Source organism: Marmota marmota, unplaced genomic scaffold (assembly GCF_001458135.2).
Source record: "Marmota marmota marmota unplaced genomic scaffold, marMar, whole genome shotgun sequence".
NCBI lineage: Eukaryota > Metazoa > Chordata > Mammalia > Rodentia > Sciuridae > Marmota > Marmota marmota.
This window is the reverse complement of record NW_026000229.1, coordinates 2,980,688-2,997,781: the sequence shown is the minus strand read 5'-3', so window position 1 is coordinate 2,997,781 and position 17,094 is coordinate 2,980,688. Positions and strand designations below refer to the sequence as shown.

Below are 17,094 nucleotides of genomic sequence, written 5' to 3'. Positions count from 1 at the left end.
CAAAAAAATCAGTAAGGATAGAATATTTGAATCATTGTCAACTAACTTGACCTAACTCACATTTTTAGAACACTGTACTAGGCAGAAGTACATTCTTTTCATGTTCACATAGAACCCTTACCATTATAGACTATGATTTGAACCATAAAACAAATCTTATGCATCCAAAGGATTCAAGATACACAAAGTATATTCTCTGTCCACAAGGAATTACATTAGAAATTATCAACAAACATGTCTCTAGAAAAATTTCCCCAATATTTAGAAAGTAAATAAAACATTTCTAAATAACTAATAGGTCAAAGAATGAATCAGAAAATAAATTAGAAGTGATTTTGAGCAGAGTAGAAGTTAAAACAGCATATCAAAATGTATGAGATCTAGAAAAAGCAGTACTTAAAAGGAAACTTTTAGCATGAAATACATATTCTAAAGTGAAAAGTGCTCTTAAAACATTGACTATAGCATCTACATGTAGATACTACAGTAAGAAGGACAGATACAGGCCAAAGTAAGCAGAAGAGAGGGAATAAGAAAATCAGAACAGAAACTCATGACACCCCCCGCCCACACACACAAACACACACAAAATGGGGAAAATCATGAGAAAGAAAAACTGGTTCTTTGAGGTAAATATAATCAATAAAACCTCTATTTTGACTCATAAAAAAGAAATTATCAATTATAGGAACATTAAAGGTTTTTTTTTTTTTTTTTGGTACCAGGGAAATGAATTCAGGGGCATTCAACCACCAAGTCACATCCTCAGCCCTATTTTGTATTTTGTTCAGAGACAGGGTCTCACCGAGTTATTAGCACCTCACCCTTGCTGAGGCTGGCTTTGAACTCGTGATCCTCCTGCCTCGAGTTTCCAGAGCCACTGGGATTACAGGTGTATGCCACTACGCCCAGCAGGAATGAAGGAGTTTTGATCACCCTAAGTGTGCAGATGTTAAAAGATTTAAAAGATCACCAATGCAAGGAACAACTTTATTCCACAGTCTTGGCTTTTTTAGAAGAATTGAACAAATTCCTCAAAAGTCACATATTCCTCAGAAAATGAATTTGCTGTAGACAAATCTCCAGCACAAATCACTGGTGATTTTTAACCTCTAAGGTGGATAATTCCATTTCTTCTTAAACATTTTCAGAAAATTGAAAAGGAAGGAATTCTCTCCAGTAGCTTTTATCCAAACCAGATCCAGACATTATTAGGAAGATATAGACCAATATCCCTCATGAACGTAGATGTAGAAATTCATGTTTTAGGAAATCAAATTCAAAAAAATATACAAAAAAGATAATACAATGTGACCATGTTGAATTTATGCCAGAAATTGTAAGTTGGTTTAACTTTGGAACAGTCTATATAATAAAGAAGAAAACCACGTGATAATCTCAGTAGATGAAGGAGGGAAGAGCATTTGGCAAATTCTAACATCCATTTCTTGTAAAAACTTCCAGCAATCTAGGAGTAAAAGGTCCTTTTCCTTAACCTGATGAAGGGCATCTGTGTTAAACCTGCATGGTACTTAGTGACGATAGACTGTAACGCTGCCCCCTCAGGATCGGACAAGGATGTCTGCTGTCACCACTTCTTTTCAGCATTTGCTGCAGATTTAGCAAAGGCAGTTCAGCAATGTGAAGAAACAAAAGGCATTCGGGTTGGAAAGAGAATTAAAGCTGTATTTGTTTGCAGATAGCATTATTTATGCAGAGAATCTGATGTGTCTAGGAAAAAGCTAGCAGAAGTAATAAGTGATGTTAACAGTGTTACAAGATAGAATATGCATAAATAAGCCATCATCTATACACATATTAGTGTAATCAGAAAATGAAATTAATTAAAAAAAAAACACCATCTATAATACTATTCTCTCAAAATCAAAATATTCAGGGATAAATCTGACCAAAAAAATGTGGATTACCTACAGACAGAAAACTATAAAATACTGGTAAAGATTTTTTTTTTTTTTAAGGTTTAGATATTTTTATTAACATTTAAAAAGTTTTTTAAAATGTTTTTTTTAAACTGGGAATTGTACCCAGGGGGTGCTGAGCCACATCATCCTGGCCCAATTTTTTATATCTTTTTATCTTGGGACAGGGTCTCACTAAGTTGGTTAGGGCTTTGCTAAATTGCTGAGGCTGGCCTTGAACTTGTGATCCTCCCACCTCAGCCTCCTGAGTCTCTGGGATTACAGATGTGAAGACCTAAAATCATGTGCAAATTAATATTCAGTACCTTCAAAATTTATATGAAAATAGGAAAGGACTAGAAGAATCAAAACAACTTTGAAAATGAGGAATAAAGTTAGAAGACTTGTATTGTCTGATTTCAACCCTTGTTTTAAAGCTGAGATAACCAAGGCAATATAGTATTAGTATAAAGAAGAAAGAAATATAGTAGAGGAGAAGAATGGGGGCGAGGTGAGTATGAGAAAAAATGATACTTCTCAGTTTCTGCTATACCACTTATAAAAGTGCAAAAGCAATTCACTGAAGAAAAATTGTTTTTTCCACAATTGTTTTGAATAACTAGATTACCTTATAGTGAGAAATGAACTTAAATTTATACTGTACTCTATCCAAACATTAATTCAGAGTGAATCATGAAAGGAAGCTTTTTGTGATCTTAGATCAAAGATTTTTTCAGATAGAACTCGAAGACATGATTTGTTGAAGAAAATGAATTAGTCATCAAGGTAAAATATAAATCTGAAAACATGATAAATTGAACTTTGTAAAAATTATGAACTGTTCTTTTAAAAACATTATGAAGAGACTAAAACGATCTGCCACATGCTGGGAAAAGGTATTTATAGTCATTTAATCTGACTGAGGTCTGATAGCCAAAATATATAAAGAGCTTTCAGAACTTAATAAGAAAACATGGTAGCCCTGCTTGTCACCTTACAGGCTGGTGATAGTCATACTTTAAAATTCCTTAAATGAATTGTTGATATAGCAGGGTGGGGAAACTATTTCAAGTAAAGGCCTGGGTAGTAAATATTTTAGGCTTTGCACATGATTGTTTTTTAAAGTGGCATTTTAAAAATATAAAACTTATTCTCAGCTTATATGCATTTTTAAAATAGGCCATGGAACAGACTTAGCCCAGTGTGGGCAGTAGCTTCCCAACCCCTGATTTAGAACTATGAAAGTTATATTCTCTGGCATTCAGGTGTCCTAAGGGAGCTAGGTAGGACATTATGCAATTTTGAGTTCAGATCTGAATGATTCTTCTTGATTTAATAATAACTATTTTTGAGAGTTGCACATTGACTAAATGAGCAGGAAACAAAAATAATTACATAGTATTTAATAAACTTCAAAATATTTAAGTGTAGAAGTTCATTTGTTATATTTGATGTCTTTTCTTGCAGTCCATGTGACCGCCCTCGTGTCATTGAGTCTTTGAGAGGAATTGAAGTGGTTGATGTCGCTGCTGGTGGAGCCCATAGTGCCTGTGTCACGGCAGCCGGAGACCTCTATACATGGGGCAAAGGCCGGTATGGCCGCCTGGGGCACAGCGACAGTGAGGATCAGTTAAAGCCAAAGCTGGTGAGAAGATGCCACCTTCAAAAGCCCAGACCTAAGCCCAGTGGCTGCTTGTGCTATAATGTTGAAGTGAGATGCGGCAGTTTGCCATCGGTGGATGGGGGTAGTTTGCCATTGTCATTATAGTTTTAAAATGTCAGAAATATTTCCCATTCTATTTTCTTTTCATTTTAGTGTCGGCGATCATAGGCTCACTATTTATAACTAGGTTTTCTTTGTGATAGAAATAAAAAAATCTTGGTTTTGTATTCATATCATGGGCCATTTAAACAGAGTGGTATTTGAAATATTCTTATACAGTTATATAGTTGATTTTGAACAACAGTGGTTTGAACTGTCTGGGTCCATTTATATTCAGAATTATTTTTTGGAGTTTTTTGAGAATTTGAAAAAACTCAGACAAACTGGGTAGCTTAGAAATATATAAAAAAAGTTAAGGAATGAGTGTGTAATGAATGCACAAAGTATATGAAGATAACAGTCTATTTTATTATTTACTACCATAAAACATACACAAATCTATTATAAAAAGGTAAAATTTAGGGCTGGGAGTGTAGCTCAGTGATAGCAAAGCCCTTAAGTCCGTCCCCAGCACTGCAAAAAAAAAAAAAAAAAAAAAAAAGTTTAAATTTATCCTAACTTATGCATACAAATACTTATAGATAATACATGGCACCATTGGAGGTTGAAAGAAATATAAATGAACACAAGGTGCAATATTAAACAAAACTGTTTAAAATTAACATGACCACCTATTCTTGCTAATATCGTAAGCTCCAGTATTGTAGGTATATGTTTAAAACGCCACATGACACTGTTCATCTCCATGTGATCAGTTCATTTCTATTTTATTTGTTTTTTATTTGTAGTGCTGGGGATTGAACTCAGGCCCTCAATGCATGCTAGACACATGATCTACCATAGAACTACATTCCTAGTCCTGCTTATTTCTTCTTATAATTCATATCATAGTAAAAAGTGATATCGTTTAGTTTTTGTGTATTTTCTGCCATTTATAATACATTAACATACAAAATATATATTAAATGACTGTGTTACAGTAAGACTTCCAGTCTGTAGCAGGGTATTAGTAGTTAGACTTTGGGGGAGTAAAAAGTTACATGTGGATTTTTAACTGTTGGGGCATTGCACCTCTAAACCCCATGTTGTTTTAGAGTCAACTGTAAAGATAAATATTACTTGGCATCTAGCAAAATGCTTTGGCTTCTAGAAGGCCCACTGTCTTTGTAGTGATACAAAGGGATGAATGAATAGTTTTCATTGGCGGAGCAGGATTGGCTCATCAGGACCCTGAGACCTGCTTCCTACAGTTTAGATTAGTATAGTTCACATAAAGGAAGGTGTTTTCTGTTTTATCTCATAGGATTATTAAAATTATAAAGGCTTAAAATAAGCATTCATGCAAAAAAGAATGGCAGCATTGTAAAGCTTTTCCTTTGATAAACCTTCATTGTGTATGGCCTGCTAACCGAAGGTTTTTTTTTTCCCCCTGAAGGTGGAGGCACTGCAGGGCCACCGTGTGGTGGACATTGCCTGTGGCAGCGGTGATGCCCAGACCCTCTGCCTCACCGATGATGATACTGTCTGGTCCTGGGGGGATGGGGACTATGGCAAGCTTGGCAGAGGAGGCAGTGATGGCTGCAAAGTGCCCATGAAGGTATTTCCTGTTTGAATAGCCTCAGATTCACCATTGCTATCCTCCTCTGTGGGCTTCTCAGGGGCATTTTAACCTCAACTTTACCTTCTTTGCAAAAAATATTTGGTAATCAAGTAAAATGTGAGTGAAGGGCCCAAAGGCATACGGTATTTTAAGTGCTTTTTTTTGCCTTTTTGGGGAATGGATGTAATCCAAATTTTACAGAGCCTCTGGTTTTATTTACTACATAGGCCTGATGGAGGAATAGAGTAACAGTAACATATTGTTCCCAATCACTTCAGTTTACAGTGGTAGGCAGATACCATGTCACACACTGTGGGATGCACTAGAACTTAAGGGCAGGTACTCTGAGAAAAGCCCCATGAGGAGGTTGTCTGGCGCCCGAGTCTATAGGCCTGGGCTTAGGTCCCTTGCATTGCTCCACATGAGCTGAGGCATTTTCTTTTCTTTTTTTTTTTTTTTTATTAGTTGTTCAAAACATTACAAATCATATTTCATACATTTGATTCAAGCAGATTATGAACTCCCATTTTTACCCCATATACATATTGCAGATTCACATCGGTTACACATCCACTTTTTTACATACTGCCATACTAGTATCTGTTGTATTCTGCTGCCTTTCCTATCCTCTACTATCCCCCCTCCCCTCCCCTCCCCTCTCCTCCCATCTTCTCTCTCTATCCCATCTACTGAGGCATTTTCTTAACTTTGCCAGTCTGACTTGCCATTGTGAATGGGTGTTTGGTAGAGGTTAAATGAGTCGATGTGTGTAGATCGTGTACTTACCACTCTGCAGCCTGCAGTGCCCGAGCACTGTGGTGTAGTAGAGCTTCTGTGCATGAGTGCTGTGAAAATAAACTGGAACCTCTCTGTGCCCAGTGTCCTCTCTTGCTGGGCTTGGAGAATGCAGGTGTGAAACAGAACCATATTATGTGCAGTTACCCGGGAGCTCTGACCAGGTGGCATGCACCAGGCACCCCTGAGCTGTGTTGGTGGTGGGGGCAACCGTGTAACTTTTCTTTCCAGAGTTGTGCTGACCAATATAGTAGCTGTTGGTTACATTTGACTGTTTATGTTTAAATTTAAATCAATTTAAATTAAATAAAAATTAAAATTCACTCCCTTAGTTACAATGATATGCTTAGTACCTACAAGTGGCTCAGGGTGGCCTCCCTTTCCATCATCACTAGCACTTTGTCCAGTATAGGTGTATGGATATTTTAGTCACATTATAGGTTACAAAGGTTTCCACAATGTGAAAAAAAAGGTCTGTTGTGGACTTTCCTGATTAAAGAAGGTTTTATGCACAGACTTTACACCATCAAGGATTAGAGGGGCTAGAGGAAGAGATCACTAATGCCAATGTGTCAGTTAGGGAGGCAGGGGAAGACTAGTTAAGATAATAAATTTTTAATTAATTTAAATTTAAAATTAAATATGGGAATGTAAGTATGAGAACACTCATAGAGGCAATAAGGAGCAGGGGTAAGGAGTTTGCTGGGTAAGGAAAAGTGATAACAGGTAAATGGGCTTCACTGAGACCCTTCCTTGTTGGATGTGGTGAATTGGGGCCCCATTCAGGCAGGACTGCATGACCAAGAGCATGTTAATAAATTGACCCAGACAGATGGGCAGGTCCCATTTGCTCTTGGTCATTTGTCTTGCTGACTGTTTCTTGCTCCCTGTGAACCTCAGGTTTTGAGAGAGTGTTGGAGGGAGGTAAGTAGATACACAGGGGTTGCTGAGGAGTGGTGCCTCCATGCCAATTGAAATATCTTCCTTTTTGGTGACATGCATTGGGTCCCATTTTGCTCTGTGTTGGCATGTCTGTAGCCACTCAGATGCTTCTGCTCACTTCCTGGCGGTACTTTGAGTAAGTGGAGTATGATTTTAAGTTGTGTTAAATATTCTAAACAGGAGTGGATATTCAGAGTTCTTCTTAGACTTAGTTCAGTCTCAGTATGGTTGCAACAACTGCTGTAGGGCCATTGATGGAAGGTGTCTAATTGGACCTTTTTCCTTTCTAGATTGATTCTCTTACTGGCCTCGGAGTGATTAAAGTAGAATGTGGATCCCAGTTTTCTGTCGCCCTTACCAAATCTGGAGCTGTTTATACTTGGTATGCAAGATTCTGTTGATTCTAATCAAAATCAGATCAGACTTTTAATTAAAGCTGTGTTAACTATCTCTTCATACAGTAGAATGTAACTTGATCAGACTTTTAATTAAAGCTGTGTTAACTATCTCTTCATACAGTAGAATGTAACTTCTATGGCAGGCTTTTTTTTTTTTTTTCAACTTGGAATACAGAGCTTGCACCAGAAGGATGGCAGGTGGTAAATGAGATAACTTTTTCCTAGTAAATTCTGTGCTTCTTTTGTGTGCAGGGGCAAAGGAGATTATCATAGGCTGGGCCATGGATCTGATGACCATGTTCGAAGACCTCGGCAGGTCCAAGGGCTGCAGGGGAAGAAAGTCATTGCCATTGCCACTGGCTCTCTGCACTGTGTGTGCTGCACAGAGGATGGTAGGTTTGAAGCCCAATGCTTCAGAACTGAGCCTATAAATCTGAGAGAGCAGCATAGGAACAACATGTGCTGCAAAAGGGAGGAGTGGCGCCAGGGAATTATGCTGTGTCCAGAGTGTCTATTAGCCCCTGGTGTTGCATCTATGAATATTTTGTGTTATGAGGCTGAACAGGCAAGAGCTAACCAAGCTGGCCTCAGTAGCCACCCTCAGACAGGCCTGGGATGGTTCCCAGCTAGGAACCTGGATCTCAGGAGAGCTCCCCATTCTCTAGATAGTGTGTATGGCTCACTGGGCCTGAATTGTTTGCATATAAGCAATGTGGTCTGTACTGAACCCTATTTTCTTCTGACATCTGGAGCTTGGTATTTGCCAGGCAGAAGGGTAGCTATGTGATCAGCCCCAGTGAAAACCCTCAGTGTTGAGTCTCTGTTGAGCTTCCCTGGTAGATAGCATTTCACTCTTGTCTTCACACCTTTTTACTGTGGGAATTAAACTTCTCTTGTGTGAGTTCACTGGGAGACGACTCTGGCAGCTTGTGCCAGATTTTCCCTGGCCTTTCCCCCAGGTATCTTTTTTCTTTTGCCTGATTTTACTGTATCCTTTCACTGTAATAAGTGATAGCTGAGTGAAACTGCATGCTGAGTCTTGTGAGTCCTCCTAGTGAATCACAGAACATGGGGTGGTCTTGGGGATTCTGATACAATGGCAAAAGGGACTTTCCAGATAGAATTAAGGTCACAAATCAGCCAACTTTGCAATATGGAAATTATTCTGAGTTCATGGGTGGGCCCAAAGTAAATACCTGGCACCTTCAAATCAGTAAAGGAGGCTGAAGAGTTGGTTGAGATGTGACTAGAGAGGTGCAGAAGTTTTCAAAGCATGTGATGCTCATGTCCTGCTGTTGTTGGCTGTCAAGACAGAGGAAGGGGCCAGAAAATGGGGTAGCTTCTGGAGGCTGGGCCATCTTTCAGTGAAAACCAACAAAGAAGCTGGACCTCAGTCCTTTGAACTGAATTCTGCCAACAACCTGAGGAACAAAGGAACTCCCTGAGGGCCTCCAGACATGAGACCCATATCGGACCTCTGATCTGTAGGAGTAAAAGCTGTTAAATATGTGTTGTTTAAGCCAGAAAGGTATGTGATTTGCCATAGCAGCAATGGAAAACTTCAGCTTTCAAAAGACAGCCATTCTCCAAATTGTGCTCCATTTTAAAGCCTTTAGTGAATTACATAAACATGTACCAAGTAATCATTTCATTGGTGGAAGAGTTTTATATATGAATAAGCAAATTTTATGGTTTGTGGTAGAATGGCATCATAGTTCTTGATGAAGAACTAAAACACTATTGTTTGATTAATTTTAATTATTTTAAATTTTGAGACAAATTATAGAGAACAGTTAGAAGCACCTTACCAAGAACTTCTATATCCTGAATCATGTGAGTTAGTTGCTGTCCAGGTGCCTCCACCCTGAACATTGAGTATGTATTTCCAACAGTTAGGGACATCGTGTCACATGATCTCAACATGGCTGTCCAGCCAGAATATCCATCCATCCTTGTCCTTATTCCACCTGGTACTTATTCCTGTTCACGGTACATCATGTGTTATAGTGCGCTGTCACCTTCATATCATCTGTCTTCTGTGACACTTCCTCAGTTGTCCTTGGCATCGTACTCTAATGCTTCCTCAGTCTTGCTGAGCTTTTTGAACCTTTACACTTTGGAAGGCTAATTTGTAGCTTGTTTTCAATTTGGGCTTATACGATTTTTCTTCAGTAGCTTCAAGTTGTGTGTTTTTCATCTTCTTAATTCATCCTTTCAGGTGACTTACAGTTTCTCTTTGTGCTGTCACCAGTGATACTAATCTCAACCAGTTGCTTAAGTTAATAGTGTCTGCCAGACTTTCCATCATGAACATCTTTTGTAGTTATTAGATATTTGGGCAGAGTATTCTGAATCTATTTATATATTCCTTTTTTCATCCAACTTCTAGTTTACTCATTTATTTATATCCCTGTAAGACTCAGTTTCCTGATTTATTCACTAGGATGTATATAACCTATTATAATTATATGGTGCTCAAATTGTGCCTTATTTGGCTGGCTTTATCTCTATCCAACTTCTCTCTATCTTTGAGTATACTCTTCCTCTGGCATAGCATGATAGTCTAGTCTCATCCTGTACGCTCTCTGTCCCACAGCTAGAGTTGGCCATTTCCCCCAAGGAGCCCTGGTGTCTTTAGAGGAGAAAGAAAGTATTGAGAAGATCCAGGTGATAAGTGTGCTTATTGTTATTGGGGTGTCATGGCATCCCAGACCTTGTTGATTAGAGCCTAGGAATGTGTGTGTAAATAATTTTGTGTTTATTTCTGTGTTTATACATGTATGTTGAAAACCATGAATTTACCCTAGTACCCTCAGATCTTTTTCAGGACCATCAGGTTTTTTCTAGTTTCTCTTTTCACATTTATAATTTCTTCCTCTTTTGGTAATACATCTAGTTCCATTATCCCAAATATAATGGTTTGGTTACTCCTTTTTGTGTCCCTCCACCTCATTCTGGGCATCTCCACATGTAAATACATCAAGCTGACCTCCACCTGGCTACTCCCTTGTGTGGAAGCCTCCTCACCTTCAAACTCGATAACCCTTACACTTGTTCTTTGTGACTGTGAGGAACATTCTCCTCACCTTGTCGGGCTTGGACACCCACCAAGTGGCTTTAGACTGAACTATTGAGAATGGGAAGGGGCAGCACACAAGCACACTGCTGTCAACGGCATAGGCACCACTCCTTATAGAGTGCTGCCTTCAGCTGCATGACAACCCTAGGAGGCTTTGTGGATTTGACAAGGCTCCTCAGAACATAAACCTCATTTCTGTCCAGGTCACCAGGGATCTTATCCTTAGAATATTTTTATGGTAGTGTTCATGGATTGGGGTCCAACATGGTAAACTGAAAAGAATAATGATTCTCATGCATGATGATGACTCTTCTGTCCAGGATCTGAGTAACTATTGAAAGTTCTTTTAACATATGGATTTTGTTCTCCTAAAAACTGACTTTCCCCTGTCTTATTTTTTTAAAAAAAATGTTTTTTAGTTGTAGATGAACACAATACCTTTATTTTATTTATTTGTTTTTACTTTATTTGTTTTAATTTGAGGATCAAACCTAGTGCCTCACACATGCTGGGCAAGTGCTTCCCCACTGAGCCATAATCCCAGCCCCTCCCTATTCCATTTTACATGGAAGAGCACTTTGGGTTATTAGGGATATTAACATCTGTTTAATGTAATTTGTTCAGATTGAGAACAGCTACAGTTATTGTTCAGTACAGAGTTACCACCCATATATTAGATCATGCATGTGCAGCCACACATACTACTTTTGTGAACTAATGAACCCACGATATTGGATCTTTTAAGACCACAGTCTTGTATACCTCAGAAAACACATGTTAACATTAGAGACTATGGAGAGTCTCAGGAAGTATGCTTGCCTCTTGGGATGCATGACTAGAGTGTGTTCATATCTAGGTTACATGTGAAGTTGATATTCAGAGAGGTAACCATCAACAGTGAAATGAAGGGCACCGAAAGCTGACAATGTGATGGGAAGACATTGGCAGTTGTGCATTCACTGGTCATGGCATCCAACTTCTTACTGTAAATTCACTTCATTTAGGTGAAGTTTATACATGGGGTGACAATGATGAGGGACAACTAGGAGATGGAACAACAAATGCCATTCAGAGACCTCGGTTGGTAGCTGCCCTTCAGGGTAAGAAGGTCAACCGCGTGGCCTGCGGCTCAGCGCACACACTTGCCTGGTCGACCAGCAAGCCTGCCAGTGCTGGCAAGCTCCCTGCACAGGTCAGTGCTGCTTGGGTAGGTGGGTAAGGAGGTGATCATGTTGTGACAGTTACCACCCATATATTGGATCATGCATATGCAGCCACACATGCTTCATACTTGCAGAACCACATATTTACAGAGATAATTCATAATGTTGCAAATTAGTGATTTTAAAACCCATCAACATGTTGCCTTCTTTATTTTATAAAGTACGTGAAATGATTCTGATAGTACATGCCTCACATGTTTCTTAGTAAATATAGTATATTATTCTAGAAGTAACACAGTGAGGCTTTGCAAACTAAACTCAAATCACAGTGCTTCTTTTTTTTAGAAGGGGGTGAATTTTCAGAATTCTTTTATTAACTGTGGCTTTTCTGTGTCTTTGACATCTAAGTTGACTTAACACAGTCTCAATGTTTTTAGGTCCCCATGGAATACAATCATTTGCAGGAGATTCCCATAATTGCTCTGAGAAATCGACTGCTGCTGCTGCATCACATCTCAGAGCTCTTCTGCCCCTGCATCCCCATGTTTGACCTGGAGGGCTCACTTGACGAAACTGGACTTGGGCCTTCTGTTGGGTTTGACACACTACGAGGGATCCTAATATCCCAGGGAAAGGTACTTTTGTAGAAATCTGTGGCATAAGTGATACTGATATCTTCAATAAATTTAACTCAACAAAATTCCCTAAGCTGGGAATGTTGACTATAGAATTCAGCTCATTCAGCAAGTGTTCCCTAAGTGTCCACTATACGCCAACCTGTATTTTGGGTTACATTACATTAGAATGTATCAATGAGAAACCAGATTCATTTCATTTGAAGTGTGTACTCAAAATAGTATAGTTGTATTTTCCCCTTAGAATCTCTTCCTCCCCCTCACTCTCTGGATGGGAGTGTCGGGTTCATACAACTGATCCTTTGTTGGTGTGTTGATTCTCTGCCTGTTGGGCCTTGAGGCTTCCTATCCCCATTGACACAGGAAACAGAAATAATGAGGTAATCTCTTCTCTCAGGGACATCCAGCAGAGGGCGCATAGAAGATCAGATAGCTTAGATAGCCACTTTGTGCTGGAATCTGTAAGGTAGAGATTCTTTGCTGAATAGTCATTGAATAGGAAAGAATAAAATCAGGAATGAGGGTATCTGAAAGTCTCTAGGCAGGTTTTGATCCCTTGACATTTTTAATGATTAGAGATTCCTAGAAATGGAATGCCCAAGCACACACTTTTAAACCAACTGAGGTAGGAGGATTGCAAGTTCAAAGCCAGTCTCAGCAACTTAGCGAGAAACTGTCTCAAAATTAAAAAAATAAAAAGGGATAGGGATGTGGCTCAGTGGTTAAGAGCCTCTGGGTTCAATCCCCAGTACCAAAAAAAAAAGAAGAAGAAGAAATGGAATGCCTGATTCAGAGGTTAAAGGGTCCCCATTCTGGAAGTTGTTAAGTTTCTGACAAGCAACTTGATGAGATATCTAGAAGGGGCTCTTTATTATATAGTTAGGGAATTGCTGTGTAAGCATAGGTGAGTTGAGCATCCTTCTAATCCTGAAGAGTCTATGATTCTTTGATTTTTATTTATTTTTATATATATATATATATTTTTATCAAAGGGCGTGATCTATTCTGAAGTATAATAAAATTCAGTTGTTTTGGAGTCTTCTCCAAACAGATTATTTGTTTAGGGTTGGCTTTGTTTCCACTTGGCCAGAATAATTTCTGCTGAAAAGATGGGTGCATACACTGTACTTTCATGTGTACCTGAAGATGCTGAGTGGTAAGGGTTGTGATGAAGGGTAAGATCTTCTGTCTGTTGATGGGAGCAGGAAGAAATTTGTGGCAGGTAAAATTGATATGAAACTTGAATTTCAACCACTTTTTAGCAATAAAAAGTAGCAAAGATGATTACTTTCCCCTTTACTTTGTTTTAACCCTCAAAGTTAATGGGAGAAAAGCCCTTTCTCATAGGAAGGGAAGAAAAGTGAGAGATAGGACATCCCACATGGGATAGTGAGTGTCCCCTAGAGTGAGTGTCCTGCAGCAGGTTCCCAGCTGAGGTCAGAGTAAGTGGGAGCAGCACAGGCAATGGCACCCAGGCTCCTATGCTGAGGCAGTAGCAGTGGGAGGGAACATGTGAGTGGCCTAACCTGGAAAGGTTTGAGGTGGTGTTGTCATAGACTGTGGAGAGGTAGGAGGTGTTACTTTCTCCCATTCAAGGCAGCAAAGATGGTGGTACAGAAGGAATGGGTGGCAGTGGGTGATTCAAAGCAGGGGAATACTCCCAGTAGGAGGAACTGCCCCGGGTGTGTTTGGGACACACAGGAGAGCAGGTGGAGGGGGATGCTTCCCCAACACCTCTTTGGATCTCTTCCTATGTCTGATTGCCTCCTGGGGCCACTTATGACCCCACCTTCTACCTTCAGGGATTGGAGTTCTCAGATTCAGGATCTGCTGGGGGTCCCCTGTGCTCTTACAGTGCCCCTCACTGTGTACGATGGCACTGTCTTCCACATGGCAAAGAGGGCCAGGACCCCCCACCTGAATGATCTTGTCTGTTTGACTGTCCCTCAAGTCCCCTTCCTTCCTTCTTTTGGCACGACTGTGCTCTCTTCCTGCACCCTGCCTATATGGACATGGCCAGCTTGCCTTCCTCCTTTGTGAGACTTAAGCCCACTGTGCTGCATGAGCTGTCCTGTCAGTGTTTGCCCCGGGCACTCGGGTTTCCTTCAGTGCATACTCACGGCATACTTCACTTCCTGTTCTGTCTCCTAATGCCCCACCCCAGGCCTGGCTAAATTCATGGGGTCCTTGACTCATCACTGCTTTGTGGCATAGTTAGTGGTTTAACACCAGGCTGCTGCTACTGGACTTGCTGTTTGGCAGGGAAGCTTTGGCCTTCTTACCTGAGTCAGGGCAGGAGCTTTCCAGGTTCCTGCCCTCTGCTCTGTGCCCAACTCTTCCTGAGGGCTCTTTCTGTTTGCCCAGCTGTTGGCCTTGCTTGCCTGCTGTGTAACCCTGTGTGCAGCAATGCCAAGCTGTTCCCTCACAATCCAAGAAAGAAGTTGGCAGTAAACTATTCTTAAGGAAGTCTAACTTGCTGGAACAGAAGATTTTAAGCAGATATGATTTGCTTTCTCTCTGGGTGATGCTGTTTCCTATTCTAAATTCTTGTCTGTTTGCCACGTGTTAGGAGGCTGCTTTCCGAAAGGTGGTGCAAGCAACTATGGTGCGAGATCGTCAACATGGTCCTGTTGTAGAGCTGAACCGAATCCAGGTAACATGGAGATTGTTAACTCAATCTGAAGGTGTTAGAAGTGATGCTTTCGTGGGTGCAAGGGGTGTCCCTTCAGCCTGAGTGAGGACAAGAGTGCTTGTAGCTTGACATCCTTGTGCCTGGGCTTGAACAGCAGGTGCCTCCTTCCTTCTTGGCACTTTCTATATATGATATTTTGATGCTGAGGCTACCAAATAGGAATATAAATGTTATCCTTTATAGCAAAAGTGAAATTATTTCAGATAACCCAAAAGCACAAAGAAGATGAAGTAAAAAAGAGGAAAGTAAAAATCAGCCACATTTCTACCACATGGTGATAACTACTAATATTCCTTTTGGGGTATGAGTGTGTGTGTGTATTATAAGCAAAACTGAATTACTTTCTTTTGTCACTTAATATTTTCCTACTTCGTATGTCATTTGCACCTCTCAGGCCATGGAGTAGGATTCTGCGGGACTGTCTGTTTTACAAGCTGCTTGCCAAGCTCTGGGAGATTTTCCCTGGTGGAGGCTGGAAGTCGTTGTCCATGTGTTTCTAATATAAACAGGGCTATCTAAACTGTGTCTCTAGTTACCTTCACAAGTTAAGCTCAAAGAAGTAGAACAGGTCAAAGGCCCTTGATGCATATGTCCAGTTGTAAGTAGTAATAATTCTCATTTCTGTCAACCTCACCTGGCTCTGGGAGTTTTTTTAATGTGGTGTTGAGGATCGTACCCGTGCTTCACATGTGCCAGGCAAGTGCTCTACCACTGAGCCACAACCCCAGCCCATTAATACTTTTAAGAAGTAAAAACAGTCCATTTTTTAATTTATGCTGCTGCTAAATGTGCATAAACTTACAGTTTAAAAAAAATTCAAAATAAAGAGAATCCTGGTCACTGATTATGATAGTGTGCAGCACTTGACATTTAATATGCAAATGAAATTGGCCTCATCTCTTGGATCTGAAACAGCCATGAAGAACAAAATCTTTGTTCCTGAACCTTTGTATTAACACATGATTTTTACCCTGATGTTGATTACATGACTAAAGATTTTTTCAGAGTTGTACTTGGGGGCATTTTGAATTAAGACATCAAACTTGTCCTTTGTTGGACAACACATGTGACCATATTTGTAGAACTGGTCTTTCCACTAACGTCAGAGTATCTAATGCTAAGCTGTAGGTCAGTCAGTCAATTCCACAAATAAATGGGTTGTTTAATTAAGTTCATAAAAAAGCTTTTATTTCCCCACCTTGGATGATCATTTTGGTTTGCTCTGCATCATTAGGACATGAATACTAAGTTCATAAGTTAAGAAAATCTGGTGGCTGACACCATCCAGCGCATACTTGTCTTAGGACCACACACAGGCTCCTTGGGACTCTGAATGTAGGTGTTTAGAACCCAGGTTAGACACCCTGTTTCTGTCCTCTTAGATTTTTCAAGAATACCTCTTTGCTATGTGTCTTTATATATCTATGCTTCAGAAATGTATAATTCATGGGTAGATGGCAAACAAATTTATAGTAGGTATTTTTAAAAAGGCAGGTAACACCCTTCAGCTCTACTATGCATAATATGGACTGATGCCTGGGGACTGCTCAGGTACAGCCATAGCCCCCAGCCACCAGACAGGTGCTTGCAGTTTGGGGCAAACTCCTTCCGAGGCTAGAAAGTTCTCCACAAATGTGAAAATAGAATTGTTTTTCAACCAAAATTAGAGCATGGGGAAAACATGCAGTGCATCTAAGGTGAACACAGGACACCAGCACAATGGCTGTGTGGTTCTTCTGCCCTAACTATCACAGCTGTTGGTGATGTTGTCCAGCACCAGCCTCCTGTGGGGACACTGGAGGAGGGAAGCTCACATTTATCTGTGGGAAGTATTCCAGAGATGCTGGCATGCAGTTTGTCATCCTAGAGAGTTTTTGTTTGTTATGAATATGATTTAGTTTTATAACAGGAAAAGCTGAAAATCAGTGTCCATTAAAAATTTTAATTACTTTAAAATTTATTATAGAATTAATACATGCCGTTTCTGAACATTTAGAAAATTCAGATTAAAGATAGTTAAAATCATCTGACCAGAGAAAACACTGTGCATATGCAGTGTTGAAACTGTTCACATGGCCATTATTTCCTGGTGGTCTCTGCTAGTTGGTACTGTCAGTCAGGGGAGGCAGCACAGTGGTTGAACTGGAA

The 17,094-nt window shown here is 39.9% G+C and overlaps 1 protein-coding gene across 13 annotated transcripts in view; it reads left to right on the top strand.

Annotated features, from left to right (window-relative positions):
• Herc2 (HECT and RLD domain containing E3 ubiquitin protein ligase 2) overlaps window positions 1–17,094 on the top strand; it is a 183,704-nt gene that overhangs the window by 158,945 nt on the left and 7,665 nt on the right. For all 13 annotated transcript variants that reach the window (XM_048793048.1, XM_048793046.1, XM_015480325.2 and 10 more), the window contains 7 exons: window positions 3,387–3,564; window positions 5,078–5,239; window positions 7,270–7,361; window positions 7,630–7,769; window positions 11,461–11,648; window positions 12,057–12,254; window positions 14,824–14,907. In XM_048793048.1, coding sequence (XP_048649005.1) covers window positions 3,387–3,564; window positions 5,078–5,239; window positions 7,270–7,361; window positions 7,630–7,769; window positions 11,461–11,648; window positions 12,057–12,254; window positions 14,824–14,907 — 1,042 coding nt within the window. The remainder of the gene's footprint in view (window positions 1–3,386; window positions 3,565–5,077; window positions 5,240–7,269; window positions 7,362–7,629; window positions 7,770–11,460; window positions 11,649–12,056; window positions 12,255–14,823; window positions 14,908–17,094) is intronic.